Genomic DNA, 24,505 nt, shown 5'->3' on the forward strand with positions numbered 1-24,505 from the left:
TCCTGTTTGCGGTAGTAACGCATTCGCATTAATAAAGCATACGTGGATTGTCTAATCTTTGGGTTATTCCTCCTTTTGTTCCTCATAGATTCAGAGGAGCTAAGAAGGCACAATGGGAGTTCAAGGACTTTGGAAACTGCTTGAATGTGCTGGGAGACCTATAAACCCAGAAATGCTGGAAGGAAAAATTCTTGCTGTTGGTATCCTTTAAAAGTAAAACTGAGGAACCAAATTTGTGAGAGAGGTTATGTTAACTATTTCTCTTATTTCTATGTGATTTTTTTTTTTAAATTCTAAATCACGATGACGTTTTGATAGGTAGATTTATGCTTTATAATATGTGGAATACTAAGCTCTGTAGTTTTTAAAATCTTTAAAAAACACACTTTTTTAATAGATTCCTTACACAAGCATTAGGCTATAGGATTTTGTGCTTTATAAATAAATGTGCTGCTGTCAGTGAGACTATAAGAAGAAAAAGTTTAAATACTTTTGCATCAACTTTCCTATCTTATATACTTGGTTAAATACTGGAAAGATGTGGAAAGAAGTTACCCTGCGTTTATTTGTAAAAATAACTGGGGAGGTACGGCTTGCTCTGCACTGTTGTTTCAACTCTGCCTTTTATCTAAGGTGATAGAATCATAGAATCATTATGGTTGGAAGAGACCTCAGAGATCATCAAGTCCAACCGTACACCCAACACCACCATACCCACTAAACCCACTAAACCATGTCTTGAAGCGCCACATCTAAACGTTTTTTGAACACCTCCAGGGATGGTGAGTCCACCACCTCCCTGGGGAACTCATTCCAATGCCTAAGGCCCGTTCCAATGCCTAAGGGGCAAGAATTTATTCTTTGAAGTTCACAAGTATTTGGATAACCCTGACTTTGATAAGCCAAGCCTGGAACAGCGGGCAAAAGCCACTCTGTCTGATAGGTGCACTTTATAGAAACTATTATTATGGTATACGTGTAAGAGATCACCTTTTTTTTTCCTCTTAATGGTTCTTTAAGATATCAGTATTTGGTTGAACCAAGCAATAAAGGGAGCCAGAGATCGTGGTGGTAATTCCATACAAAATGCTCACCTCCTCACTCTGTTTCATCGACTCTGCAAGTTACTGTTTTTCCGGATTCGTCCTGTCTTTGTTTTTGATGGAGAGGCACCGCTTCTGAAGAGGCAAACCTTGGTAAGTACATTTGCCGAGTCATCGTAATGCAAAATAGGATATATGTCTGCTGATACTAAATAGCAATGTTCAATTTCCTTCTTATTCTGCTTATGCTTATGAGCCGCAAGGATGGAGGGCTTGAAGTGCACTGCTGTGTAGGTGTTCTTTGCAATCCCAGTCTTGGTTAGCTGTTGAAGCATGCAGCAGCTCCTTTTTAATATATCCAGGTTTGATTTGTGTAGAAACCGGATTGCAGAGAGGTAGATGATGGCATAAGCCTGGGTCTTGCTCCAGAACAGACCTGAAGGCAACTCTTGCAAGCATTTGCACCCAGAAGCTGAAAACTATTCCCAAGTCCCACAGAGGAAACCAACAGAGAGAGCTTTAGAGGATCTGAAGGGTCTGTCCCCATCGGTGTAGGATGAGTTAGGAGTTACTTGTAGGTTCAACATAGAGAATTATAACATTAATTCAGTAGATACGTATCTTCAGCATTTGTCAAAATCTCGTTGGTGTTAATCTTATTTTCATAGGCTAGGCGAAGACAAAGAAAGGAAATTGCCATCATTGATTCCAGGAAAACTACAGAGAAACTCCTGAGAACATTTTTGAAGAGACAAGTTATCAAAACTGCACTTACAGGCAAAAGGCAAGAATGAAAAAATATTTTCCCCTTGCTTGTAAGTGGCAGGTACATTTTTATGTAGCTATTAATCACTGTTGTGTTTGATTTTTTTTTTCTTTCTCTAAGCAATGAAGCTCTCTCCAGTGTTACCCAAGTTCAAAGAGAAGAAATTGGTGATATGTATGTATTGCCTTCTTTAGAGGAGGAAGAGAAGAACAGGTGGGTAGAATTAAGAAAAATAACTTAGATGGCTATAATAAACTCAGATGAAAGTATAAACCGCATTTTTTGACGCTACTGAAAGGCCTTTGACACGTGAGACTCCATAAATAAATAAATAAATAAGTATATTTATTTTAATTTATATTTTATTTCAGTTTCTTTTTGAAGAGTTCGGTTTATAGCTCTGGATACGAAAGCCGCCTAATTATTTATGGGAAAGTAACAGAAGAAGCTTTCAGCCCACAGATTAAATTTCTACACTGTATTCGTGTTTAAGGATGAAAGTGCTACCTTGGTATCTGTGGCCATATCTATATGGCCAAATGGGGAACTGGTTGTTCAAGCTTGGGTAGCCAGTGTGTGGCAGCTTGAAAAAGTCCCCTCATCCAGTAACATAGATGTGTTCAGCGGAAGTAGGCTTTGTATGTACTTGTCAAACTTGTGACATCTTCTTAAATAACCCTAAGTGGGAATGTGGAGCTATCTGTTAGATTACTCTTTGCACATCTTTATATATATTTTTACATAGTTTAAATGCTGACCATGTAAGAGTCAGGTAATGATTTAAACAGCAACAGTTGGTTCTGTCTAGTTTTAACTGACATAAATCTGCCTTCTTACTTTCTCTTCAGGTCTTTTTGACTTAAGTATGTATTTATATGTGTGGGCATGTGTGTTTATATGTATATACGTGTGTGCTTTGATGTGTGTGAATTTTGTACTTGTCAGTGAAGGGATAACTAACATCCTTCTGCTTAAAATAGGAACTTTATTTTCCTAGGTAAATATCTACATCTTTTTTTCTATTTGTAATTTTTAGCTCAGAGGAGGAAGAGGAAAAAGAATGGGAAGCGAGAATGAACCAGAAAACAATGTTGCATGTAAGTTTATTCTAATTGCTCTGTTACTGTGAACAATCTGCTCATTCATGTGCTGTGCTTCAAAGACAAAAAGATTAAAATAAAAGTATCTGGAGATACGGATCTTACTATAGCATTGCTTCTCAAGCAAACCTGTTAATTTCAGTACTCTATCAATTCTTACTAATGAGGAAATACAAATGTGATTTTCTCCACTGGAATACAGCGGAATAAGAATTTCTTATGGTATCTCTTTTTTTTTTTCTTGACTGCTTTATCTGGACATGTGGAGAAGAAATTGTTTTTTTGTTATGATGTAAGTTAAATGCATACATTTGTGCACGCGTGTATGCACATGTAAGATAGCATGTTTAACAAAATTCCCATGCTTCTCTAAATATGAATTGATATTGAAGCAATTCAGTCCTTGAGTTTTCACAGATAAATTCTGTATTCCCTTCTGATGTGCTGATGTCATGGGAAAGGAGAAGAGAAATATATAACCTAAGGAGAAGACATAATGAAATTTTCTCTGCTTTCATCAAAGTAAACCAAAAACACAAAAAAAAAACCCCAAACCAACAAAACAAACAAACAAACCCTGAACAAAAAACTCTGGGAAGTACTGTTTATCTCTGAAGTAGTTTGCATTCAGAAGGAAAACCTCTTTGGAAGGATAAAATAAGGCTAGTTGAGGCTATAGGACCTGCTTCTGTGATTTATACTAAATATCTTGTAAAATAATGAAAACAAGTTTCTCTGTATAGTGTGCATCAATAATTATGTCATTTACGTTATTTTGTTGGGTAGTATTTACTTTTCTTCACAGTATAGGAAGGAGCAACAAAGATTTTGGTGTTTTTTTCTTTTGTTATTTGGAATAATGCTCTAAATATTTTATTCTTCTTGCTGTGCTGTAATATGAAATAGATGTTTATGTTGTTTTCCATTTCTATAGAAAGAGCTATATGAAAATCCTCATTCTGTAGATACTGAATCAGAAGATTTCCACAAGCTGCCTCCAGAAATAAAACATGAGATCTTGACTGATATGAAAGAATTTACAAAGCGGAAAAGAACATTATTTGAACCAATGCCACAGGTAATATTGAAAATAATTTTCAAGCCATCAGAGTGGAGCTATTGGCTTCATCTGCATTAATGGCTACATAAGAGTATCACATCTGGAAAGCTTTACCCCCAGGCTTATTTAATAAGAAATGTTACATTGAGGGGGAAAACCCCAATGAGATAATGACTCTTAACAGTGCCTTCCCGTGTATCTATTCAGAGCCCTGTCTCTTGATTTCCACTAAAATTGGCAGCGCTAATTGAGTTTGGCAAGAATGGCAAAAATCATGCCATGTCTCATGCCTCATCAACATTACATCCGAGATTTCGATTACAAGAACAACATTTGATGTGGATAAACCGAGCAGAATGAACGTAGCTTGGATTCCAAACCCTCTGGTTGTTAGGGGAGCTGGCAGCTGGGAAAAGGCTTTTGTAACTTGTGCAGATGTGTTACTGAAGCCATTCAGAGACAAGCGGGGAATCCTATAGTGCCCCTTCTACAATAGCTTTGCAGAGGTTAGATTTTAAAAGTACAGTGTGTGTGGGATCATGATAGCTTGTGCCCAAGTGTCACCAAGAACCATCATCTTAAAACCATTCACGTGTTATAATTGCATTGCTTTTAAGATGGGGAGCAGCTCTGTTAGCCGGCTAAGTTTTGTTGATGACATCATTGAGATCTCGTGTTTAGCCAGTGTTCAGAACTACTTCACGGTACCTTTTAGAATTGTTGTGTGTTTTCAGGCTAGTGGTGCCGTTGCTTGGGAGTGCGGCAATCGGTAAAGGGCAAATGTTACCTGCTTAAAAGAAACTCTTAAAAGGCTATCTGGAGCGTGGTAAATGAACTTACTTCAAAGGTGCAGCTAGTGGCATTTTATTTAATTGGACCTGTTTGGGGGTTTTGGGTTTTATTTCTTTGTTTGAGTTTGGGTTTTTTGTGGGGTTTTTTTGTTTGTTTTTTTTTTTAGGAGTCCGGTGAGTTTTCCCAGTACCAGCTTAGGGGTTTGCTTAAGAAAAGCAACCTCAATCGGTGCATAGAAAATGTAGAAAAAGAATTGAATCAACAGCACTCGGGTGAAATCCAAACACAATATGAAAATGAAGGTGGTTTCGTGAAAGAAGTGGAATCTAGGAGAGTAGTCTCTGAAGATACTTCTCACTATATCCTAATAAAGGGTATGTCAGGTCTTAATTTTGTAAAGCCTTTTGTTTGGTATGTGCAGTCTGCAGCTGTTAGTTTTAAGAAAAACCTGAATATTGTTTACAGGTGCATGTAGCCAATACTTTGTATGAAATGTGCACTACTATTAGATGCAATTTACTGTGATCTGTAAACGTATAGAAAACTGGTTTATTAATCTTTGTATAATGATGCTCATTGTGTAAAATGGAATGTTAGTATGAAGCAGTTTTTTACTTAAAAAAAAAAAATCAACAAAAAACTTTCTTTCAGGTATTCAAGCGAAAGAAACTGCAAGTAGAGACTTGGAAACTACTGCAGGACCCTCATCAAAAATGCTTGAATTTACTAAATCAAATAAAATCAATGACTCTCCTGCTAATGCAAAGCTGGTTGCATCTGACAAATTGCAGACAGAGAAAGATAACGATGTGGTGACAGCACCACCCTCCCCTCGGACTTTGCTTGCTATCCAGGCAGCTATGGTAGAAAGCAGTGAGGAAGAAGAACCGGGGCATGAAGATGCAGGACGATTGAACGCAGACAGGTCTGTAACGGAGGAAGGCAGTGTGTCTCCAAGAACACTATGGGCAATTCAGCAAGCTCTGAGTGGTGATAAAAGGGAGGAAGTTATTACTGTTAGAACTGATGGAGTGCTACCAGAAAGATCAGAAGTGAAGGATTTTCTGCTTAGTAGCTCAGATGAGGAAGATCAAATTCCTGAAGTTGAGGAGGGAAAAAAGATACTGACATCTGCAGTGCATTTGTCAAACCACGTGGTTACGCAAGACACTGAATTTGAACAAAAGAGTCAGGAGTTGGAAAAAAATCAGATTATACCCAAGGACACCAGTATATCCAGAGCTGAAAATTATTCTTGTATTGACAATACTAGAAAAAGCAAAGAAGATATAGACAGAGAAGAAAATGCTTCCAAAATGGACTTAAATTCTTTGGAAGATAAGGATATAAACTTGTGCATGCAGAAGCCAAGCTGTTCCTTTGTACAAACTAGTATAGGAACTTTGATTCATGCTGAAACAACAAACCTTTCTAAAAATGAGGAAAACTTGAAAATTTCTGAAAATGTGGAGAAAGTTATTTCACAAACAGAAGAGAATGTATCTGAGGTACAAAAGGATATTAGTTTTTTTCCAGAAGCAAGAGGTTCTGAGGAGGAAAGAGAAGGGATATTACAGTCTGAAGACAGTGATTCTGATGGTATGTGCTTTTTAATTGTGTAAAAAGATAAGAAAATAGAACCTTGTTGTACTTGTAGTCGGTGGAAGTTAACCTTTTCTCCTAGTAGGAAATGCTTTAAAATACATCTATTCATACATAGGTAAGAGGTGCTATGTTTTTTTCCCCTTGGGGTTTTATCATCGAGACCTGAGTATACAATACAGAGTCAGGAAAACATACTGTTGGGTACATTGAATTCAACTAGTATATTAACAGTCAACCACTTGGTTTCTATAATTTCACTATCCTTATATCTATTTGTTGCATACAGAAAAAAAAAAATCACTGCCCAAGTTAAAAATGCCTTCAAATACTTCTTTTTAGACAAGCAACAGGAAGTTGAAATCTTTTCTTTTCCTTTAATAGGAAGCTTTATTGAAGTGGATACTGAAATCAGTAATGAGGCTAAGTTTCCTGCTAAGTACAATGCAAAACTGGGTGATGAAACAGCACTTCCAGCAGAGGAGATGGACAGAGACGGTATCGTCACACAGGACTTGCTGAAGGAGTCTGAAGTGCAGCTGGCAAACGATCAGAATGTTGAAAGAGAAGGTGATGACAAAGATGCAGCGGATGAGTGGCAAGACATCAGTTTGGTAAATCCTTGTTACTTGTTTTGAGCTAGTAACAAAGTGCTCTGTCCCCAGGTAGTTTTTAAGGAAAATTAATGGACGGCTTCTTACTGTTCCATTGCTTTCTCATATATATGTATTTAATTCTGTGGGAACTGATTTTTCTTTAAAGATGATGGTTAACCATAATCTCTCTGAAATCAGAGGGAAACTTTAAGGGTTTGGCACTCTGATGAATAGATCTCGCTCTGGTCTTGTAATTTACTGCATTAGCGAAGCTACGACAACTTGCAAGCGTGAATTAATGGAGCATATACTACTAGAATACTTAGAGTTGGAGACTTAATGCTTTACTTACCTAAGTATACGTGAATTGTTGAAATAATGAAAATCTTATTTTATTTTTCAGGAAGAACTAGAAGAATTAGAAAATTCCCTTTCTGCTGAGCAGAATATGCTTCAGACTCAAAAACAGCAGCAGGAGCGTGTTGCTGCTTCTGTAACAGGACAGATGTTCTTGGAAAGCCAGGTAGTATTTGTTGAATCGTTTTAGTTTGATATAGCATGATGTGGTCTCCCCCCTCCACCCTGCTCAAACATTTTCTCGAAAACTGTTAGTAATTTTGCTTAATTATAAGTCACTTTTTTCCTCTTAGGAGCGTGTTTTCTTCAGTCTGCCTGATTTAAAATACTGAAAGTATTGAGATAATCTTGAATTCCAACAATTTAAAATAACCGTTATAATGTTATAAAATAATAATAAAATTAATAATAAACCAACATTTTTTTAAAGCACCAGCTTTTTAAGGTTGGGCCAATTTGATCTTTGCCTGTTGCTGTGAAAGGTGCAAATTGAATGAAAAAATACTAGGAAGTTACATTCAGCAGTATGGAATTATAATCTGGGTGTTAGCTAAATTGTGTTTTCCCCCAGGGATTAAAAGATAAAAGCTTACGAGAAATCCATACAGTAACCCAGGTTTATGCCCTGGATAACTGATTTTAAAGAATCTCACCAGTAATAACCTGCATAAGCCTGTAACTTCTGTTTCAGTATTAACATTTAAAGGATAACGCAGTCTAATGCAAGGACTGCTTGCGAAGTTTTTGTTCCCTTTGTTAAATATTTGCTGATCCTTGTTTTTTCAGATTTTTTTTTTTAAACAGGCCAGTAGATTGTACTTTTGTGATATTACATGCCATATAATGGTAGATACACTGTTACAGTTGTAATCCTTTTGGTCTTGTGCTTTTGCGCTTTATTACAGTGGAAGTTTTAAGTCTTGAGACTTTGTCAGGGCACAAAAGCTAGCTGCAGTGAGAAAAAAGTGTGTGTGTGTGCAGATGTACATATACATATCAAATATGTATTTAATAAACTTTACACCTTAGCTTTTGCAGTGATTATTACATCCGACTTGGGAACAGGAGAGTAAATGGAAAGCATAATTTCTGGAGATGACTGTGTAACTAACACAAACCTGTAAACCTAGTGTGTGTTTTATTTAGCTGGGGTTAAATAATGTGTTCCATAAAAGCAAACTGTGTAAAATGCATCAAAAGACATGTATGTCAAAACACCATCCAAAGGATGATTAGTCTGCCCACTGTTTCCTGCTTGATAGGAAAGTTTCTCCTATGCTTTCATACTATTTTCAGAGCTAAGGTGATGACTGATTTTTTTTTTAAATTCTTTTAATTTTTTTATTTAACCTGCATCTTTCTTCCATGGAGCCCACATAATTGTAATGCACGGACTTTTCTCTGTGTTATGGAAAGCAAAATACTTAAGTATGCTTCTGTAATTAAGATAGCAGATTCTGAAACTGTGTAGTAACGGTGTGATCAAGTATTGACACCATCTGCCTGAGATGAGTAAGTGGGATTTCCTCCTTGACTTAGCTGTGCTCGGCACTTTTTAGTGGAAATTAAGATTTGCTGTGAAATAGTAATACCTCCCAAGCATGAATCTAGCAGATGCGAGTCAAGCAGAAGTATAATAGAAGTTCATTCTTCAGATGAAATATTAACTGTTTTCTCTCCATCCTACAGGAGCTTCTCCGACTGTTTGGCATTCCATATATTGAAGCTCCGATGGAGGCAGAGGCACAGTGTGCTCTCTTGGACCTTACCGATCAGACCTCTGGGACAATCACCGATGACAGCGATGTTTGGTTATTTGGTGCACGACACGTTTATAAAAATTTCTTCAGTCAAAACAAATATGTGGAATATTATCAGTGTATTGATTTGCAAAACCAGCTAGGTAAGCCTCAGGTATTGATTTGTTAAATACAGTCTTTAAGAAGACAACGCTGCCATGTGACTTTTTGAAGTTGTATTTTCTACAGGATTTTCTGTGTCTGTTATTACAATGCCTATTCTTTGGAAAGTCTCTACAGACATTCGGTTGGGTTAGTGTTTTTACTGGCAGGTGACCCCCCTGAATTTGCAGACACCTGCATGTAATACACTGACTTAGTGTGGTGATCATCAAGGCTGGAGGTATGAGCTGTGGTACTGGTTTCTGGATAAATGTCAGTATGACTTTCCTGACATGGTGGGGAAAATGATATTCTGATGTCATCAGATTTATAATCTTCTGGAAATGGAAGTTAATACTGACACAGAATGTATTTAGAAGAGGATCTGGCATATGTATATACTCTGTGAAAGGTATTTGATTTAGTTAATGCTGACAGCTTTTTTCTTCTTTCAGATTGCTCTTGTACCAGTCTAATCAAATTGTTGCTGATTATGTTGAAGTACTGTAGTGTATTAAGGAAAATATGAGCCAGTTTTAACTTTTTCTTATGCCTTGCTTAAGCAGAACTCCTTGAAAATCAATTTTGATGTTTTCAAAGTTGAGAGAGGCTCTAGACTTTGAAATAATATTTCAATGTCTTCAGCATGTAAAATTACACTGCATTTTTATGCGGTGAAAAATATGTCTTTGATTTCTTCTCCCAGCAAATTGAATGAAATATATTTTTTTCCCTTACTTATACCTACTTAGGTATGCTAGTGTAGCTTAATTGGAAAGGATTGCTGTAAAAGCACGTGGGTGATTTTTAACTGTTACTAATGTAATAAACCAGAGATTGATTTAGTCACTTATAGGTGAAAAATAGTCACCGCCAGTCTTCATGTCACTTCCTCTGCAGTCTTGTACTTCTGCTCCTTTTCCATGGGTTGCACTATTCTTTCTTGACAATTGATGGATATCCTGACTAGCATGTCGATGGTCTTCCTTTGTGTGCTTAGACACACATCCCTCCTTTTTTCCACTGAATTTTTAAATTTTTAATTTTTGTTTTTAAACTTCTGAAGCGAGTAACTGAAAATCGATCTGGTTGCCTCGAATCTTAAAACATACCAAGTAGCTGTGGTCAGCTGAGTTCTTCCTTCTCTCTGGCTGTTTCACAGGCTTTTTTGGTCTACGTAACTGCACTAGCACAGAGCAAAAGGCTTCCAGTTTGGGAACACTTTTAAGAAGCGGAGGCATTGATATTATGGACTAGAAGTCAAACTGAATGTTTTTATTTCTGATTTGGGCGAGGTTATTAAATTCAAGTCAGTGGTAGATGAGAACAGGACAGTAACTGGAGAAATATATGTAAAACAATGCCTCTTGGCTCTTAGAAACCCACAATTTCCCAGTGGTCTTTACGTTGTAACATTTTAATTTTGGCAAGATGTATTTGCCAAGTTAGCACAACTACTGGTGCTTGAGCTATAGCAGTAGCATATTGACACTGCTTCAGAATATAATTTAGCAAATTATGATGTTGAATTAAGTGTAATTTTACAGAGTTAACGCCTTTGTGTTCCTTTGGGTTTTTTTGCCTTTCAGATAGTATGTTGTTTTTTATTTGTAAGAAAACAGATGCTGAATCCACTGGTTTTATTTGGTTTGTGCACTTTCTTTTACAGGGTTGGATCGAAACAAGCTAATCAATTTGGCATACTTGCTTGGAAGCGACTACACTGACGGCATCCCAAATGTTGGCTTTGTAACAGCGATGGAGATTTTAAACGAATTTCCTGGGCATGGCTTGGAACCTCTCTTAAAATTCGCGTATGCTTTGTTGTATTTTGCTTTTTTGTCTCTCCATAATATGAATGTTAGTGAATATACTTTTCTGCTGCTTAAGCATGCAACAAAACATATGACCTTCATTAAGGAGGCTAAATTAACTGTAAAATATGTGACTCCCTTATATCACTACTTGAAATGGCAAGTAAATAAGGTGGCATGTTGATACAGCAATTACAGTGAGACTAATGAAGACAATAGGACAGCTGTAGAACTGTGCAACTGCCTCTGGGTTCATTGCAGAGCTGGATCCTTAGTGGACTGGAGGTTTATTCTCTTCGAGCTTGTGAGAAGGTGCTGTAGCTTGCTTATAGAGAAAAGAGACTTGGAAGAGTGAGAAATGGATGACCTGGAAAGAGATAGACAGGTAGGCTATGGGGAATAACAAGATTTGAAGAGAGCCAAGCCATTTGTATTGGCAATGGCGAGGATGGTTAGAAGTCTTTTTTTTTTTTTTCCTTGCATACCAGAAAACCTCTGAAAACGATCATTATGTATGGAACATCCTCTCCAAGTGAAGCTAAACTTAGGGCCTTCTGTTTAGCAGCTTATGGTGAATCCAGGTGATGTTTGCTACTGTGGCTTACAATGGCTGCATTTACCAAGTATGTTGTATCTTTTCTGCTTTCAGATTATAAGTCCCTTAGGAAATTTCTAAATAAAAAAAATGACCAAACTCATCTCATGTAGTAACTGAAGTAGGGAGACTAAGGCTATCGAAATTAGCATGGTGGCTCTTGATGTTTCAAATTATATTTTATGGAGGCAAACGAATACTTTCCTCTGTTTTTCAGTGAGTGGTGGAATGAGGCTCAGAAGAATAAGAAATTGAGACTTAATCCACATGATACCAAAGTCAAGAAGAAACTGCGGGAGCTGCAGCTTTCTTCAGGTTTCCCAAATCCAGCAGTGGCAGAAGCATACCTGAAGCCTGTGGTGGATGAGACAAGGGGTTCGTTCACCTGGGGGAAGCCTGATGTAGAGCAGATCAGAGAATATCCTTCTACTCTATGGCACGACTTGTTAGCTAAAAGTACTCGGTTTAAAAGTTCATAAGGCTCATTAGTGAGTCAGTAATGGAGTGTCAAGTTCTTAACATCTCTTTTGCTGTGAGGGGCCCCCAGCCCCGTCTGCGTGCGCTCTCCTACAGTGGTACCGGCTCTGGAATGGAAGGGAGTGCAGCCATGCGTGCGTGGCACTTGGGGCTGCTCTGCCCTCATGAGAGAGTGAGCTGCTTCACTTCGTATACAGAGAGAATCTCATAGCTGGACCGACTAGTTTGTTGCAATGTTACACTTCTGTAGCTCTGCTGTGCCTGTTTCTAGACTTAGAGTGGGATTGTTTGTGTGCTCCTGATGTACGTTTGCCATCTTTCACAAGTTTCAAAACCTAGTCAGAAATGGTGATTCAGTCTGTGCCTTATCCCTGGTTATTCACTGCATTTCTTGCAATAATGTCTATTTCTTGCATCTGTTGCAGCTTGAGCTGCTGCAAATTGTAGAAAAGTAGATGGCAATGCAGGCAGAGCTAATAATGTTTTAAACAGTAAATGAAAATTCCAGTGTGTGCAAGTGGAAAAATAAGGTTGGTTTATAGGTATTGTGTCTTAGGGTGGTACTGTATATTAAAATGAGTTCTGTCTTTACTGAGACAAGCTTTTGGAAATGTTGATATTAGAGAAAAAGTTCTGTAACTAATAGAGATGTAACAGCATGATTAAGATACGCAGCGTAATACTGGAACCATCCACTTAAGCCAGCTGTTAACAACTTGGAGTATTTTCTCTGGTTTTGTAGTATAAAAAGCTTTGAAGTAGAGTAACTTTGCTCCAGACATTGTTTATTTGAAGAATTATCATTTTATGTGTTTACCAAATACTAGTATTAGCCATTTTGTGAAGTTCCTTAACTTTTTGCACATTCTGTCAGGATCACTTTGGCTGGGCTAGGAAGAAGACAGATGAAATCCTTTTGCCTGTGATGAAACAGCTGAACTTGCAGCAGGTAAAGTATAAAACAATGCATAGTTTAAAGATAACTGGAAAGTTGTAAGAGAAGCATTTTAAAATGAACAGCAAGGCTTTAATCTAAAATGCATTTCTCAGAAACTGGGGTTTGGTCATATATATATATTTTTTTAATCTTAATACATATTTAAAAGTCATTGAACTTACTTCTCTAGACTTCATTCCTGTATGATTTGGGTGTGCTGTGAGGCACGTTACATAATTTCAATTGTTGGTTTCAAATTTTATTATCTATCAAGCACCTATCTCAATTCCAGCTCGCTGTTCTGGCTGTAGCTGAAACTATGGGTACCTCAAGCACCTTCAGTACTTTTAAAAGACAGCGTGCTGCCTCTCAAAATGATTTATAAAAATGCCCCTAAGATTTTGGTGAAGTGAGACTGACCATTTGGTACCATCCACATCCTTTGAGGAGGATGCAGAATGAACTGTTGAGCAAATACCCATTAATAATATTACTCTAATATCCAAATAAATGTTCTGTCAACTTTAGTAAGATTTAAATAGCGTTGTGTGCTGTGATACTGTGAAAGTCAGCTGTAAACTTGAACGCCTAAGATCAGATTATTTTCTCCTTTTGCCAGAAGCAGGATAGAGCCAGAGTCTAAACCGGTGTTCTAGGCTCTCTCTGTCACTCAAAAGGAGTGAAAGGTACCCAAAGCCATCATTAAATCCATATACTTTCAGACTGACTGGAACATCCCTTGGAAGCGTCTGTCTCTCTGAGACAATTTTAGGGAGAATATAGAGGCCTAGCTTGGTCTATACAGTGAGCCTAGCTGTGGCTGAGTAACACAGACCCATTGTGTGTGACTACTCCTAGTTCTACTCTTAAAGCTTTATACTGTAGCAGCGTGTGCTACAGGGAACTTGATTCAAGTGACTGTTTTGTTGCACCTGGCATGTGCAAAGGTAAAGTGCGCTTACAGCATTTGCTTAGTAAACATTCTGTTGTTTTAAGATCTTAAGGCTAAGGATGTGTTTGTAAGGACATGCTTAAGAGCACTACAGAGATTCTCTGTGTTAGGGTTTAAAATAGCAACGTACGTCTAATCAACAACAGCACAATGTTTACAAAATTTCACTGGAGTTTGCTTATTTTTCAGTTTCTGTAAATGTTCTTGTTGCATAATTTATAATAAAGTATAGGTATTATTATAATAATGCATCTTATTGTTCACATCTATTTACATGCATATTAATTTCATTAGTCCTTTGTCCTGGTTCAATTTGGGATGCTTTATAGTATAACTGAGATAACAACTGAATTCCCATCACAAGAACATCCAAAGGTGTTTCTCTGTTTTATTTTTGATAGACTCAGCTTCGAATTGATTCGTTCTTCAGACTAGCACAGCACGAAAGACAAGCTATTAAAAGTCAGAGACTGCGCAGAGCTGTGACTTGTCTGAAGAGAAAGGAAAAAGAAACAGTCGATGAAATTCAGGAGGCCACTGCTGTTATGGAGGAAAAGAAAGGGGAAGGTACCGAAGACTTCACTGATTGTCAGCCTATGGCAACAGAAGTTCAAAGTGGAACAAGGAGAAAACGTTCAGATTCCAGAAAAGAACATTTATGTGGAGGTGGTTTTATGGGGAATTTGCGTCTTTCAGAAACTTCTAGTGACTCCTCAGTGGAGGAATCGGAAAGCAGAAATTTAGGCAAGAGCAAAAGGAGGAAAAACAACTCTACAGTGGAGACAGACCATAATGCAAAAAAGAGGTGCAGTAGCTCAAGTGATGAGGAGGAAGAACTGGGAAACATCGTTATGGTCACGGCCAAACCTGTGTTTGGGGGCAGAAAAAAGAAACGACAGAGCAAGAGAGGAATAAACAAGAAAAAGTCTTAAAGAAAAGAAGTCTTAAAAAAGAGAAACCATGTGTGTAGGGTTTTTATGACTTAAGCTTTGTAAATATCCTAATGAATTTTTGATTAAAAAAAATAAATTATCGCTATTTGTCATGTATTTGTCGTGCATTTTGTGTCCAGGACTTAAACAGGAGGGATTTTAAACAATGAACAATAATAATTTTTGCACACTTACTTGTAAAGCCCTGGGTTGGACTTTGATATAAGTTTTCTGATTTGAGATTTTAAAACTGAGCCAACACGTGATGTCTGTTCATTTGGATTCTAGCTGAGGTGAGCAAACTCCTAAAATCACATGCAATCTGTTGGTTCCTTAACTTGAAACTTAAAGGAAGTTTTGAAAACTACTTGGGTTGTTTCTAGGTGGTGTGAGAAGGAAAAGGAGTTCGGTCAGTTTTGTTTTCCTTATTCCCTTTGCTAAACCTGTCTTGAAAGTTTTGTGCTCAAAGTAATGTTGCTTATTGAACCATTTGTGAGCCCTCAATCTTGCAGAAAATCGTATGGTAAGTCCTTGTATAATCTGATGTGCAGTAGTTGTGTATGTTCTGAATGTAAATACCATGTTTCTAGATTCACATGACCACATCCAAAGGCAGAATTTGTTTGCAAAAGTGATGTGCAGAGATATCCACTGGTTGCAGCACTCAGGTCGGATTCATTTGTGAGAGAAAGAACGTGTTAGGCTCAGGCTTCCCCACACTTCACCTGTCTCTCTGAATAATTGTAGAATTTATTTATGGCTCCTGTGGATTTAGGTGGAAAAGCACGGACTGCTGCCAGTCATACTTGTGTTCTTACAGTACATTTTTGTCCTTGCTTTTTTTTTTGTCTTCTTGTTTGGTGTTGCTACTTCATTTCTCATTGTTTCATTGTTCAAGAGTCCTAGTACATACAATTAAGTTTCGGATGAAGCATTAGCCTCCCCTAAAAAGATGAAGGGCTGAGGTGAACTGAGTAGAATTTGGCCCATATACTTGCAGAGAGTCTAGTACTTCATATACCGTGGTTACTGGGCAAAACTCATCCTTTTTGCTATTACTTTTACAAAAGATTATTATAACTTAACAATAGGACAAGAGGAAATGGTCTCAAGTTGCACCAGGGGAGGTTCAGGTTGGATTTTAGGAAGAATTTCTTCACTGTTAGAGTCGTTAGGCATTGGAACGGGCTCCCCAGGGAGGTGATGGAGTCAACATCCCTGGAGGTGTTCAAAAAATGTTTAGATGTGGCGCTTCAAGACATGGTTTAGTGGGTTTAGTGGGCATGGTGGCGTTGGGTGTATGGTTGGACTGGATGATCTTTGAGGTCTCTTCCAACCATAATGATTCTATGATTCTACCATATTTTAAGCAAATTCTCAGTCTGGACAGCCATTTTACAGCCATGTTTTGTAAATCACTCATCAGTATTACTCAGTTTTGCATTAAAAGTGTAGATCGGGTCTTAGTGATTTGTTTAAGAGTTTCTAAATGTAGAGAGCTCCTATTAATTTCTTCTGCCAAGGATCGTAAAGTACAGAGACCTTCGGTTCTCTGTAGGGCTTGTTTAGTATTCTTGTACAATAATTTCTTATTTTTCAGTGGCACCTAGAAACCCCAGCTGAGGTTGAAGTCTAATTTTGCTAAAACCTGTATAAAGTAAGAGGCAGTTCCTGCCCTGAATTGATTACAGCCTCGATAAGAGAAGTCTTAAAATATACCTGCAGTAGTTCCCGTGTCAGTAAGTAGTTGCCATCTGTTGAGCAAATGTACACCTTGTATATATGAAAGAGTGGTATGTGTTTGTGTGCATTGACAGCTGTCTCATGGTTATGCATTCCAACGTGAGCACGCATTTACGTACCCCTGCCACAAATGCACCCGTGCCCCTTCCTAAATTGCCCTCTGTGCTTGGGAAGACCCCTTTGACCCTGAAGAATGCCTTTTTTGCTCTTTGGTTGCTTTTTAGTGGTTACCAATGCTGTGCCGCTACCTTATTTTTGTAAAAGACCAATCCAAAACAAAGAACACTCCAAAATTGGTTACTTTTGTTGGTTGGAGCTCTCTTGCCTGGGTGCCTACCGCTGTTACAGAATCCTCTCCCTGACGTAAGGGACGCGGTGCGTGGTGCTCGCTTTGTGTTGGTGTTGCAGCTGTTGGGGATTTATTATTGCTTCTGCCCTGGGGACCTTGGCAGTGTGGGACATACTTCAGAGCACGCTTCTGCTGGGGAGGGAAACGACCAGGCAGACCAGGACTTTTCTGTTTGAGTACCATCTTTGGAAAGCTGCAAGAGATTCAGGTAACATTGAAATGCCAGTCGTATTTCACTTGTCTGTGTCTTTTACTCGAAATTACTTGGTATCGTTTACTTTAACAGCGTAACTTGGCAACTGAGCTGCTCTGCACTGTTTAGTTGCTTGTGGTGCTCCTGGATTTGTGTGTTCCAGTCAGACAGGTGGTTGTGTAGTTCAATGTACCTCAAAGGATATTTTTAGAAGGAAAAAAAAACCTGTAGAGGACCACAAAATATGAAGGTTGTCCCTCTCAGGGTGATTTTATAGTGCAATGTCACTTATCCTTCAGAATGCAAAGGGACTGATTATTAACCTGTTACCTTCTAATGGGAAGAAATTTTTTGTTTTGTTTTTACACTTCTGAGGTAGCTGACAAGCTGATGGACGCATGTAACATTTACAGCTTTATCTCCTGGTAGTTTCTAATGCTAGTTGTTATTCTGAAATGCATACAAAGACTTGGAATCCCATTGAATCTCTTTTCTGTTCCCCATGTAATGATGTTACTAAGGTTGAGTTCATAGATAGACATAAATATAATAGCAGTATTTTTGTTCTATGTGTTATGGTAATGTGCAGAAGTCCCCCATGTTATTTTTCACCTTCAAATAGGTTCGTGGCTGCTGACACTGTGGTAGTAAAGTTAAACGTTAAACCTGTGTGTCTTTTGTAGGGTGAAGTCAAGAGGCTGTGGTGCATCCTCTCTGACAAGACCAGGCTCTTCTATACTGTCCTCTTTCGTCTGAAATTTTGAGAGAAAAACCTGCCTAAGGCTTTGCACTGTGAAGAAGTTTTCTCGATATTCAGCATATGCTTTTTACTTTACCTTTTTTTTAACTCTAGATAGAGACACTCCTTCACTCATTGCCTTATTTAATTGCCTCCCTGTTGGATGTTTAGACATCTGTAGATTATTACCTGTATGCTGCCTGTAATCATTCCTGCAAAAATCAGTCAAATTTCCACATAACAACGCAAGAGCTTTAAGAATTATCAGAGCACTGATTTTCTTTTTTTCCTGTGAACTCAGTGTTTTTCTGATTATAAAATATTAAGAATTGGAGACTATTGGTTGTCTGTCTGCTCTGCAGACAGCTGAAAATTGTATTGTCCTCTCTCATACTTTCCTCCTACTTTTTTCTCCCGAGTCTGCATGTTCTGTGCCTATGTAGGCACATACACATTCTGTTCTACGTGTTGTCTATAAATACTGCTTCCTACTTATTCTTAAGTGCAACTTTTACTAATAGGTTGTTTCTTTCCCTTCCAAGCCAATTAATTCAAACAAGATTAGATCCTTTTAGTGCAATTTTTCTTCTTTCAGACATTTGTTGCTGCCTTTCCTTTCAATCATTTATAAGCCTACCAACCCTGATTTGAATTGGTTCTAATTTTACATTTTCATAAAATAGTTTTAAACATTTATCAAAGCTCTCTTTTTTTTTTTTTTTTATCTACTTGTTTTTTTCCCCCTCTTTGAGAGTAGAACACCTGAACTAGTTTGCTGCTTCTGGTTCTTTTAAGCTTTGATATTTATGTGTCTACACATAAATTACAGCATAATACAGGTAAAAATAATATTTTTGTGATTGTTATGTGGGGAAAAAGAAAAAAAGTCATTTTATTCAGACAGGCTTGTGTTTCTCTGTCCCAGGTTTTGTGGCATAGTATGGATTTGACATTGCCACAACCTAATCATCTACAAAATGAGCTGATAAGAGAATTGGAAAGACAAGAAGGTAAAATGTTTCTTATTTCATTATCTTTTCCTGTTGCACTTGGGAACATTGTTAAGTATAAAGAACAAGGTGTCTTGCCAACAATGAGCTATCTTCTCATTCACTTTTTTCTGAAGAATTGTGTTTATGGCGCTTGTACAGAAAATACAACAGATACTTACTGCATAGCTGGAATACTAAAACAGCATTATCTGCCATACTGGCATACTCTGGTCCCGGCAGTTTCCTACTAGCGCCTGGCATCTGTCCTCCGGCTATTTGCCTGTGACTGGTTCCAGGGAATGAAGCCGTGGCTACCATCAAGCTATGCATGAGAGGTTTGTTTGCGGGCTGTCAGTTAGGGAAAATTGGTTATTACAAGCTTGTTTTCTGCCTAGACAGCTTCAAACTTGTTGGCAGCTTTTTCTCTTTAAACAAGTTCATAGCTGCGTGTCTTTCAACATCCTAAAGCATCACGAGTAATCCCCTTTTTAGGGGTCATCAGGAGTAGGCAGGGTTTTAAGGCAAGTGCATGTATTGGGATGGGGTCTAGTTATATTCTACAGCTGAATGCGAAAGAATGAGTGTTTGGGGTTTTTTTTGTTTAAACTATTTTATTATTCATAATATTTTTGTTTAAAATCTCACTTGAGTCATGGTCCAGGATTTTGGGCTTCAACTTTTTCAAGAGAGCTCAGCATCCGGGTTTGCTTTGCTGTCTGTTCAGCGAAGCAAGGTGGAGCTTTGGGGATGATTGCAATGCTTAAGACTAATTATTTGCTTACTGAAACTAATGTATGTTATTTTGCTTTCGAATATTGTTTTTAAAGTCCCCCAAATCAATGGCCTTCTCTGGAAGGCTGACACTGCACAAGAAGATGGCTGATAGAGATTGGTATAGATGTCTGTTCCACAAAGCACTGTTCAAGGGCCTTCATCTGCAGATTTTCTTTAATGCAATTCCCTTTCCTATTGTGTAATTCTGACTTGAACAAAGAGCTCAAGATGATCCTATGCAATGAAGCATGATAGTTGGGGGGAGAAGTATCTAGAAGAATAAATATTAAAGATAGAACTACTGAAGACTGAAATATTGATGACTGTCATTATGTATTCTGTAGTACACAAGGGCTGAGGTAAAGTTGCACAGGCATATCTATGCTTCTGCAAGCTTGGCTCTCTAATATTGATACTATCACTTCATGCAGGATTCAGGGTGGGGAGGAGTGAGTCTGCATGTAACTCCTTTAGCTTTTTGAATTATGAAAATAAATTGAGTTCTGGGACGTTAGGTCAATGTATGCAAAATTAGTAAGTAGGGCAGAATCTTTAGATCAAATGCAGAAATATATTCCACTTAGCTAACAACAGAGTAACTGTGTTGACAGCAATAGCAGGTGGTTCTCTTCCATGTCTAGAAACACTGGTTTAAGAGGATGAGGAGATGTGAATGGCAAATGGGATACCTTTACAGTTTTATCTGACACCAGGCTTTCACATGTTAAATTCCATGCCAGTCTCTGGAGGTGAAGAGTGCTGAACCTGTTGCGTGGAGACTTACCTGCTTAGTCACCCTGAGCCTGTGCCTGCCTTGTTCTCATCATTTTCCTCTACCACCTTCACCGTTCCCATTTCATTAACTTCACCTACCCAGTCTCAGTCTCTGTTTCTTGGGGTTCTTACTCCAGTTCAGTTTCTCCACAAGTTCCATTCTGAGCTCTCTATGTTTGGTGCCTTCCCCTTTCCTTCTTAATTGGCTTGTCACAAGTTCTCCAGGTTAAAACTCCTTATTCTTGTTCATGATTCCCATTACTACTGGTTCTCAGCTTACAGGTAGGTCCTCACCTGGTCTGGTCTTTCCTTTGGTGTGTTTATTTCATCAGTTGTCCATCACACCTGCATCATTATATGTCTCTCTCCTTTCCCCTCATCATTTCTCTTGATCATTAGCTTTAACTCTCCCCAGCTACACTGTTCTGAGACCAGATTCTGACACTCCTGTCTGCATTTCTTGGGATACTAAATTACTTTACCACAGTTGCATTATATCAATTCATCCCGTAATAATTTTGTCTCTGGGACAAAAGGAGGAGAGCAAGTTTGCAAGGCGCACTTGTCCTTGACACTTCATCGTTTCACTTCACTTGGCCAGGGCTCAGTTTTTAATCCATAAATATCTGAGAAAATGCTGACCTAGTAACCTTCAAATACTTCCTGACATTTTAGAAGGGACACGCTCCTACTCACCTGGCTTGACGAATATCCTAATTTATGGCGATTCCTGCCATCATTTAAAGTCTCTGGGTAGAGTCCAGAAAGGTGCCTTAAATGGGACATAGTTGGAATGAAGGCAAGTGAGAAGCAGCCTAACCCTGTAACTTGTAAGTCAAAATATCCAGCTGGGAAGATGGAGTGACTTAGTGTCTCATTCCTATTTCCTAGCTTACTTCTAAAGGTACTTCTTATCTTTCTCCCTTCCCCACTGACACTTTTTCATTGACTTCAGAGACTTTGCTGTAAAATATGAAAAACATCCTGGGACCAGAGCGTGGAGCCCGAGTCTGCCTCTTCACACTAAGTGCCCAATTCATAGCTGGGCTTTTCCTTGCTGCTTGTCCTTCTAGCATGATTCTTGCAATCCCGGTTTCCTGATGGCCCATCTCTGATGGTGATGGAGGGGAAGGGGAGCACCTTGTTCTGTAGGGCAGCTGGAACATGCCCCTCAGATGACCGAGTTGTGAATTTCAGTCCTTCTGAGGAAGGTCCAGCACCCAGTTCCTCTGTTTTCTGAGCGCTTACATTGCTGAACCATTCTTTATGTAGTGGACTTTGGAATTAACAATGCTGGTTAAAAATGAGCCTATTAATACTACATGTAGATGACACTTTTGCTATCTCTTCCTACCGCCTGCCTTCCCTTCTTTCATCTTCCTATTTTTTGTCTCTTAGCTTTGAATTGTGCTTATCTTCAAAAAAAAAAAAACAAAAAACAAAAAACAAAAAAAAAAACCAAAAAAAACACCAAACCCCAACAACCCAACCAAACAACCTCTTCAATTAATTCTCATCTCAAAAGCATTAACCCCCCCTCAACTCATGGAAGTCACACTATTAGTTACCTACATTTTTTTTTTTTTCTTCACTGCAGGATTGAGCTGAAGTATCAGAACTCAAATTCTACTCCTCTTAGGCAACAAACTGTCTTCAAACAACAACAAAAGACTAAAAGACGTAGTGTGGAATACGACTTGAGATAACTCAATTAAGGAGTGACTAGAACTAAACTCTACCTTCACAGCAAATCAGAATAGTCTAAAAATACCTCTTCTCTGAATTTACCTCTTGGCTATCTTATAGTAATTTACCTCTGAGCTCTTTTGTTTGAAAGCAGCAGAATTCAAGTACTGTAGTAAACATCCAGTGTACTACTTGGAATTAACACTTCTCTATTCCTTTTCTCTCCCCCCAACGAGTAGACTCACTTTTGCTGAAGATGTTACTAAACTCAAATGGAAACTTCTTGTGTATGGATAGAACAGAAGTCAAAAACAACACTCAAATAATCAAAAAGTGCGTTAACTCTGTAGAGAAGTCTGTAACACATTCTTCCCTCTCAGCCATGTGCCTGTCTTTCCCATTCTCACATATTTCCCCTTTGCAGTAGCTACATTTCAACAATAAATGAAATATTTCTCAACTGCCACATGAGAAAGGTGATATGTTTGCATGGATTGGTGTTGATAGGTTACTATCAAGTCCTTTCCTCGAACAAATATTTTAGAAATCCAGAATTATTGGTTAGGGGAAAATTGACAGGCAGTCCAAGTCTCTTCTATTCCGCTGGCTGTGGTACCTGCTGTGTTCTGGCATGTTGTTACAAGGAAGTAAGAACTTTCAGTGGCACAAAGCCCTCTTGATCGGGCAAGGTAAGAGGTGTGAAAGATTAGACTAGACAATGGCTTGCAGTGTCTAAATTACTCATCCAGAGCCTTCCTATCCATCAGGATATTGGCTGTCGGCCTTCTATGACGTCCATTAGACCATCTAATTTAAGAACATGGTCTGCTTTTGTAGTCAAAACGAAATCATTTAGTTATCTTTAGAGATTAAATAGCTGCTGAAAAAAAATAGACCTGAAGATGTTTTCAATGACAGACAAACACGAACAAGTAACAAGGGAAGTATTTGGCACGTTTGAATTCATTATGTGTTCATGAGATAATCTGACTATGGTACTGTGCTGGTTTCGGCTGAGATAGAGTTAATTTTCTTCCTAGTGGCTGGTATAGTGTTATGTTTTGGATTAAGTGTGAGAATAATGTTGATAACACCCTGATGTTTTTAGTTGTTGCTAAGCAGTGTTTACACTAAGTCAAGGACTTTTCAGCTTCTCATGTCCAGCTAGCAAGAAGGCTGGAGGGGCACAAGAAGTTGGGAGGGAGCATAGCCAGGACAGCTGACCTCAACTGACCAAAAGGATATTCCACACCATATGATATCATGCCCAGTATGTAAACTGGGGGGAGTTGACTGGGAGGGACGGTTCGCTACTTGGGGACTGGCTGGGCATCAGCTGGTGAGTGGCGAGCAATTGCATTGTGCATCATTTGTTTTGTATATTCTAATTCTTTTGTTATTATTGTAATTACTATCATGATCACCCCTCTCCTGTTTTTTGTCTCTTCATGCTCTGAGCTAAGTGCATCTTGTCTCTTGGCTGAGAAGAGGCTGCCCGTGGGTGGCAGTTTTGTATTTCTGCATTTCAAAGTATAAAGTTTCAAGCATTATATTACCCTGACGCAGTATCTCAGACTAATCAATATAATATACTTTGTCATTGCTGTCACTTCAGCACGTTGAGCTTGTAATGAATGTACTGGAATGCCTACGCTCAGTTATATGATCATTTCCCTCTTTGTAGGTAGGGATGGAGTAAGGAAAAATTAAGTGTGTAGCTTAGATAAGTACTGGAACAATACTTTGTTTTATATTCTTAGAAAGGTGTAGGTTACATCTGACTTCTAGAAAGTCAAGGGCACGATTAGATTTCCCTCCTAACCCCTTCCTTTAAGGGTCCTTAGTCTGTAATGGAATGGAATGAAATAGAAATAAGAGGAACAAAATAAAAATACTAAAGTGATACTACCTGGAATCTGGGGACTGTTCTATGATTCAGGATTGTGTATGTTTCCATGGAACCATCTGTAATGCTTGCAAGACTGGGGCTCTGATCCTGAGATATCAGTAGCTCGGTAAAAACTGTGAGACTCCAGAGTCCTTTAGAATTGGGACCTAATGTAGATTTGGGGTAAACTTCGTTTGAGCCATTGGAAATGCCCAAATGGATTCACAGGGCTCCCTTCTGGTGATTCCTGTCAGTGTGGTAACTGTTCTCCAGTCATCTCTTACAGTTACAGAACTGGTTGCAGATTGATTCCCTTACTGACCTTTCTCCAGGTATCTTGTTGACTTTGGGATATATAGCTAGCTATCTTTTTTGAATATATATATATATAAATATACACATATATTAAAATACATATATAAAATATATATAATATATATAAA

At 38.3% G+C, this 24,505-nt stretch overlaps 1 protein-coding gene across 1 annotated transcript; it reads left to right on the top strand.

The window, feature by feature from the left end:
* The first annotated feature begins 112 nt into the window (after positions 1-112).
* ERCC5 (excision repair cross-complementation group 5) lies at positions 113-15,026 on the top strand. The gene is made up of 15 exons (XM_009700832.1): positions 113-200; positions 1,021-1,196; positions 1,712-1,827; positions 1,930-2,022; positions 2,846-2,906; positions 3,844-3,987; positions 4,928-5,135; positions 5,413-6,360; positions 6,748-6,977; positions 7,363-7,482; positions 9,006-9,219; positions 10,887-11,031; positions 11,844-12,044; positions 12,968-13,052; positions 14,394-15,026. The coding sequence occupies exons 1-15, from the start codon at positions 113-115 to the stop codon at positions 14,922-14,924; spliced, it is 3,360 nt and encodes a 1,119-aa protein (XP_009699134.1). The 3' UTR covers positions 14,925-15,026.
* Positions 15,027-24,505: the final 9,479 nt, after the last annotated feature.

The sequence above is a fragment of the Cariama cristata genome, unplaced genomic scaffold (assembly GCF_000690535.1).
Source record: "Cariama cristata isolate BGI_N322 unplaced genomic scaffold, ASM69053v1 scaffold17585, whole genome shotgun sequence".
Classification (NCBI taxonomy): Eukaryota; Metazoa; Chordata; class Aves; order Cariamiformes; family Cariamidae; genus Cariama; species Cariama cristata.

Bases quoted from the DNA above. Each gene is read 5' to 3' on its own strand.
- ERCC5 (XM_009700832.1), top strand. From the start codon at position 113: ATGGGAGTTCAAGGACTTTGGAAACTGCTTGAATGTGCTGGGAGACCT. The intron at 2,023-2,845 runs GTGGGTAGAATT...TGTAATTTTTAG, and splicing joins GAGGAGGAAGAGAAGAACAG to CTCAGAGGAGGAAGAGGAAA. The intron at 13,053-14,393 runs GTAAAGTATAAA...TATTTTTGATAG, and splicing joins AACAGCTGAACTTGCAGCAG to ACTCAGCTTCGAATTGATTC.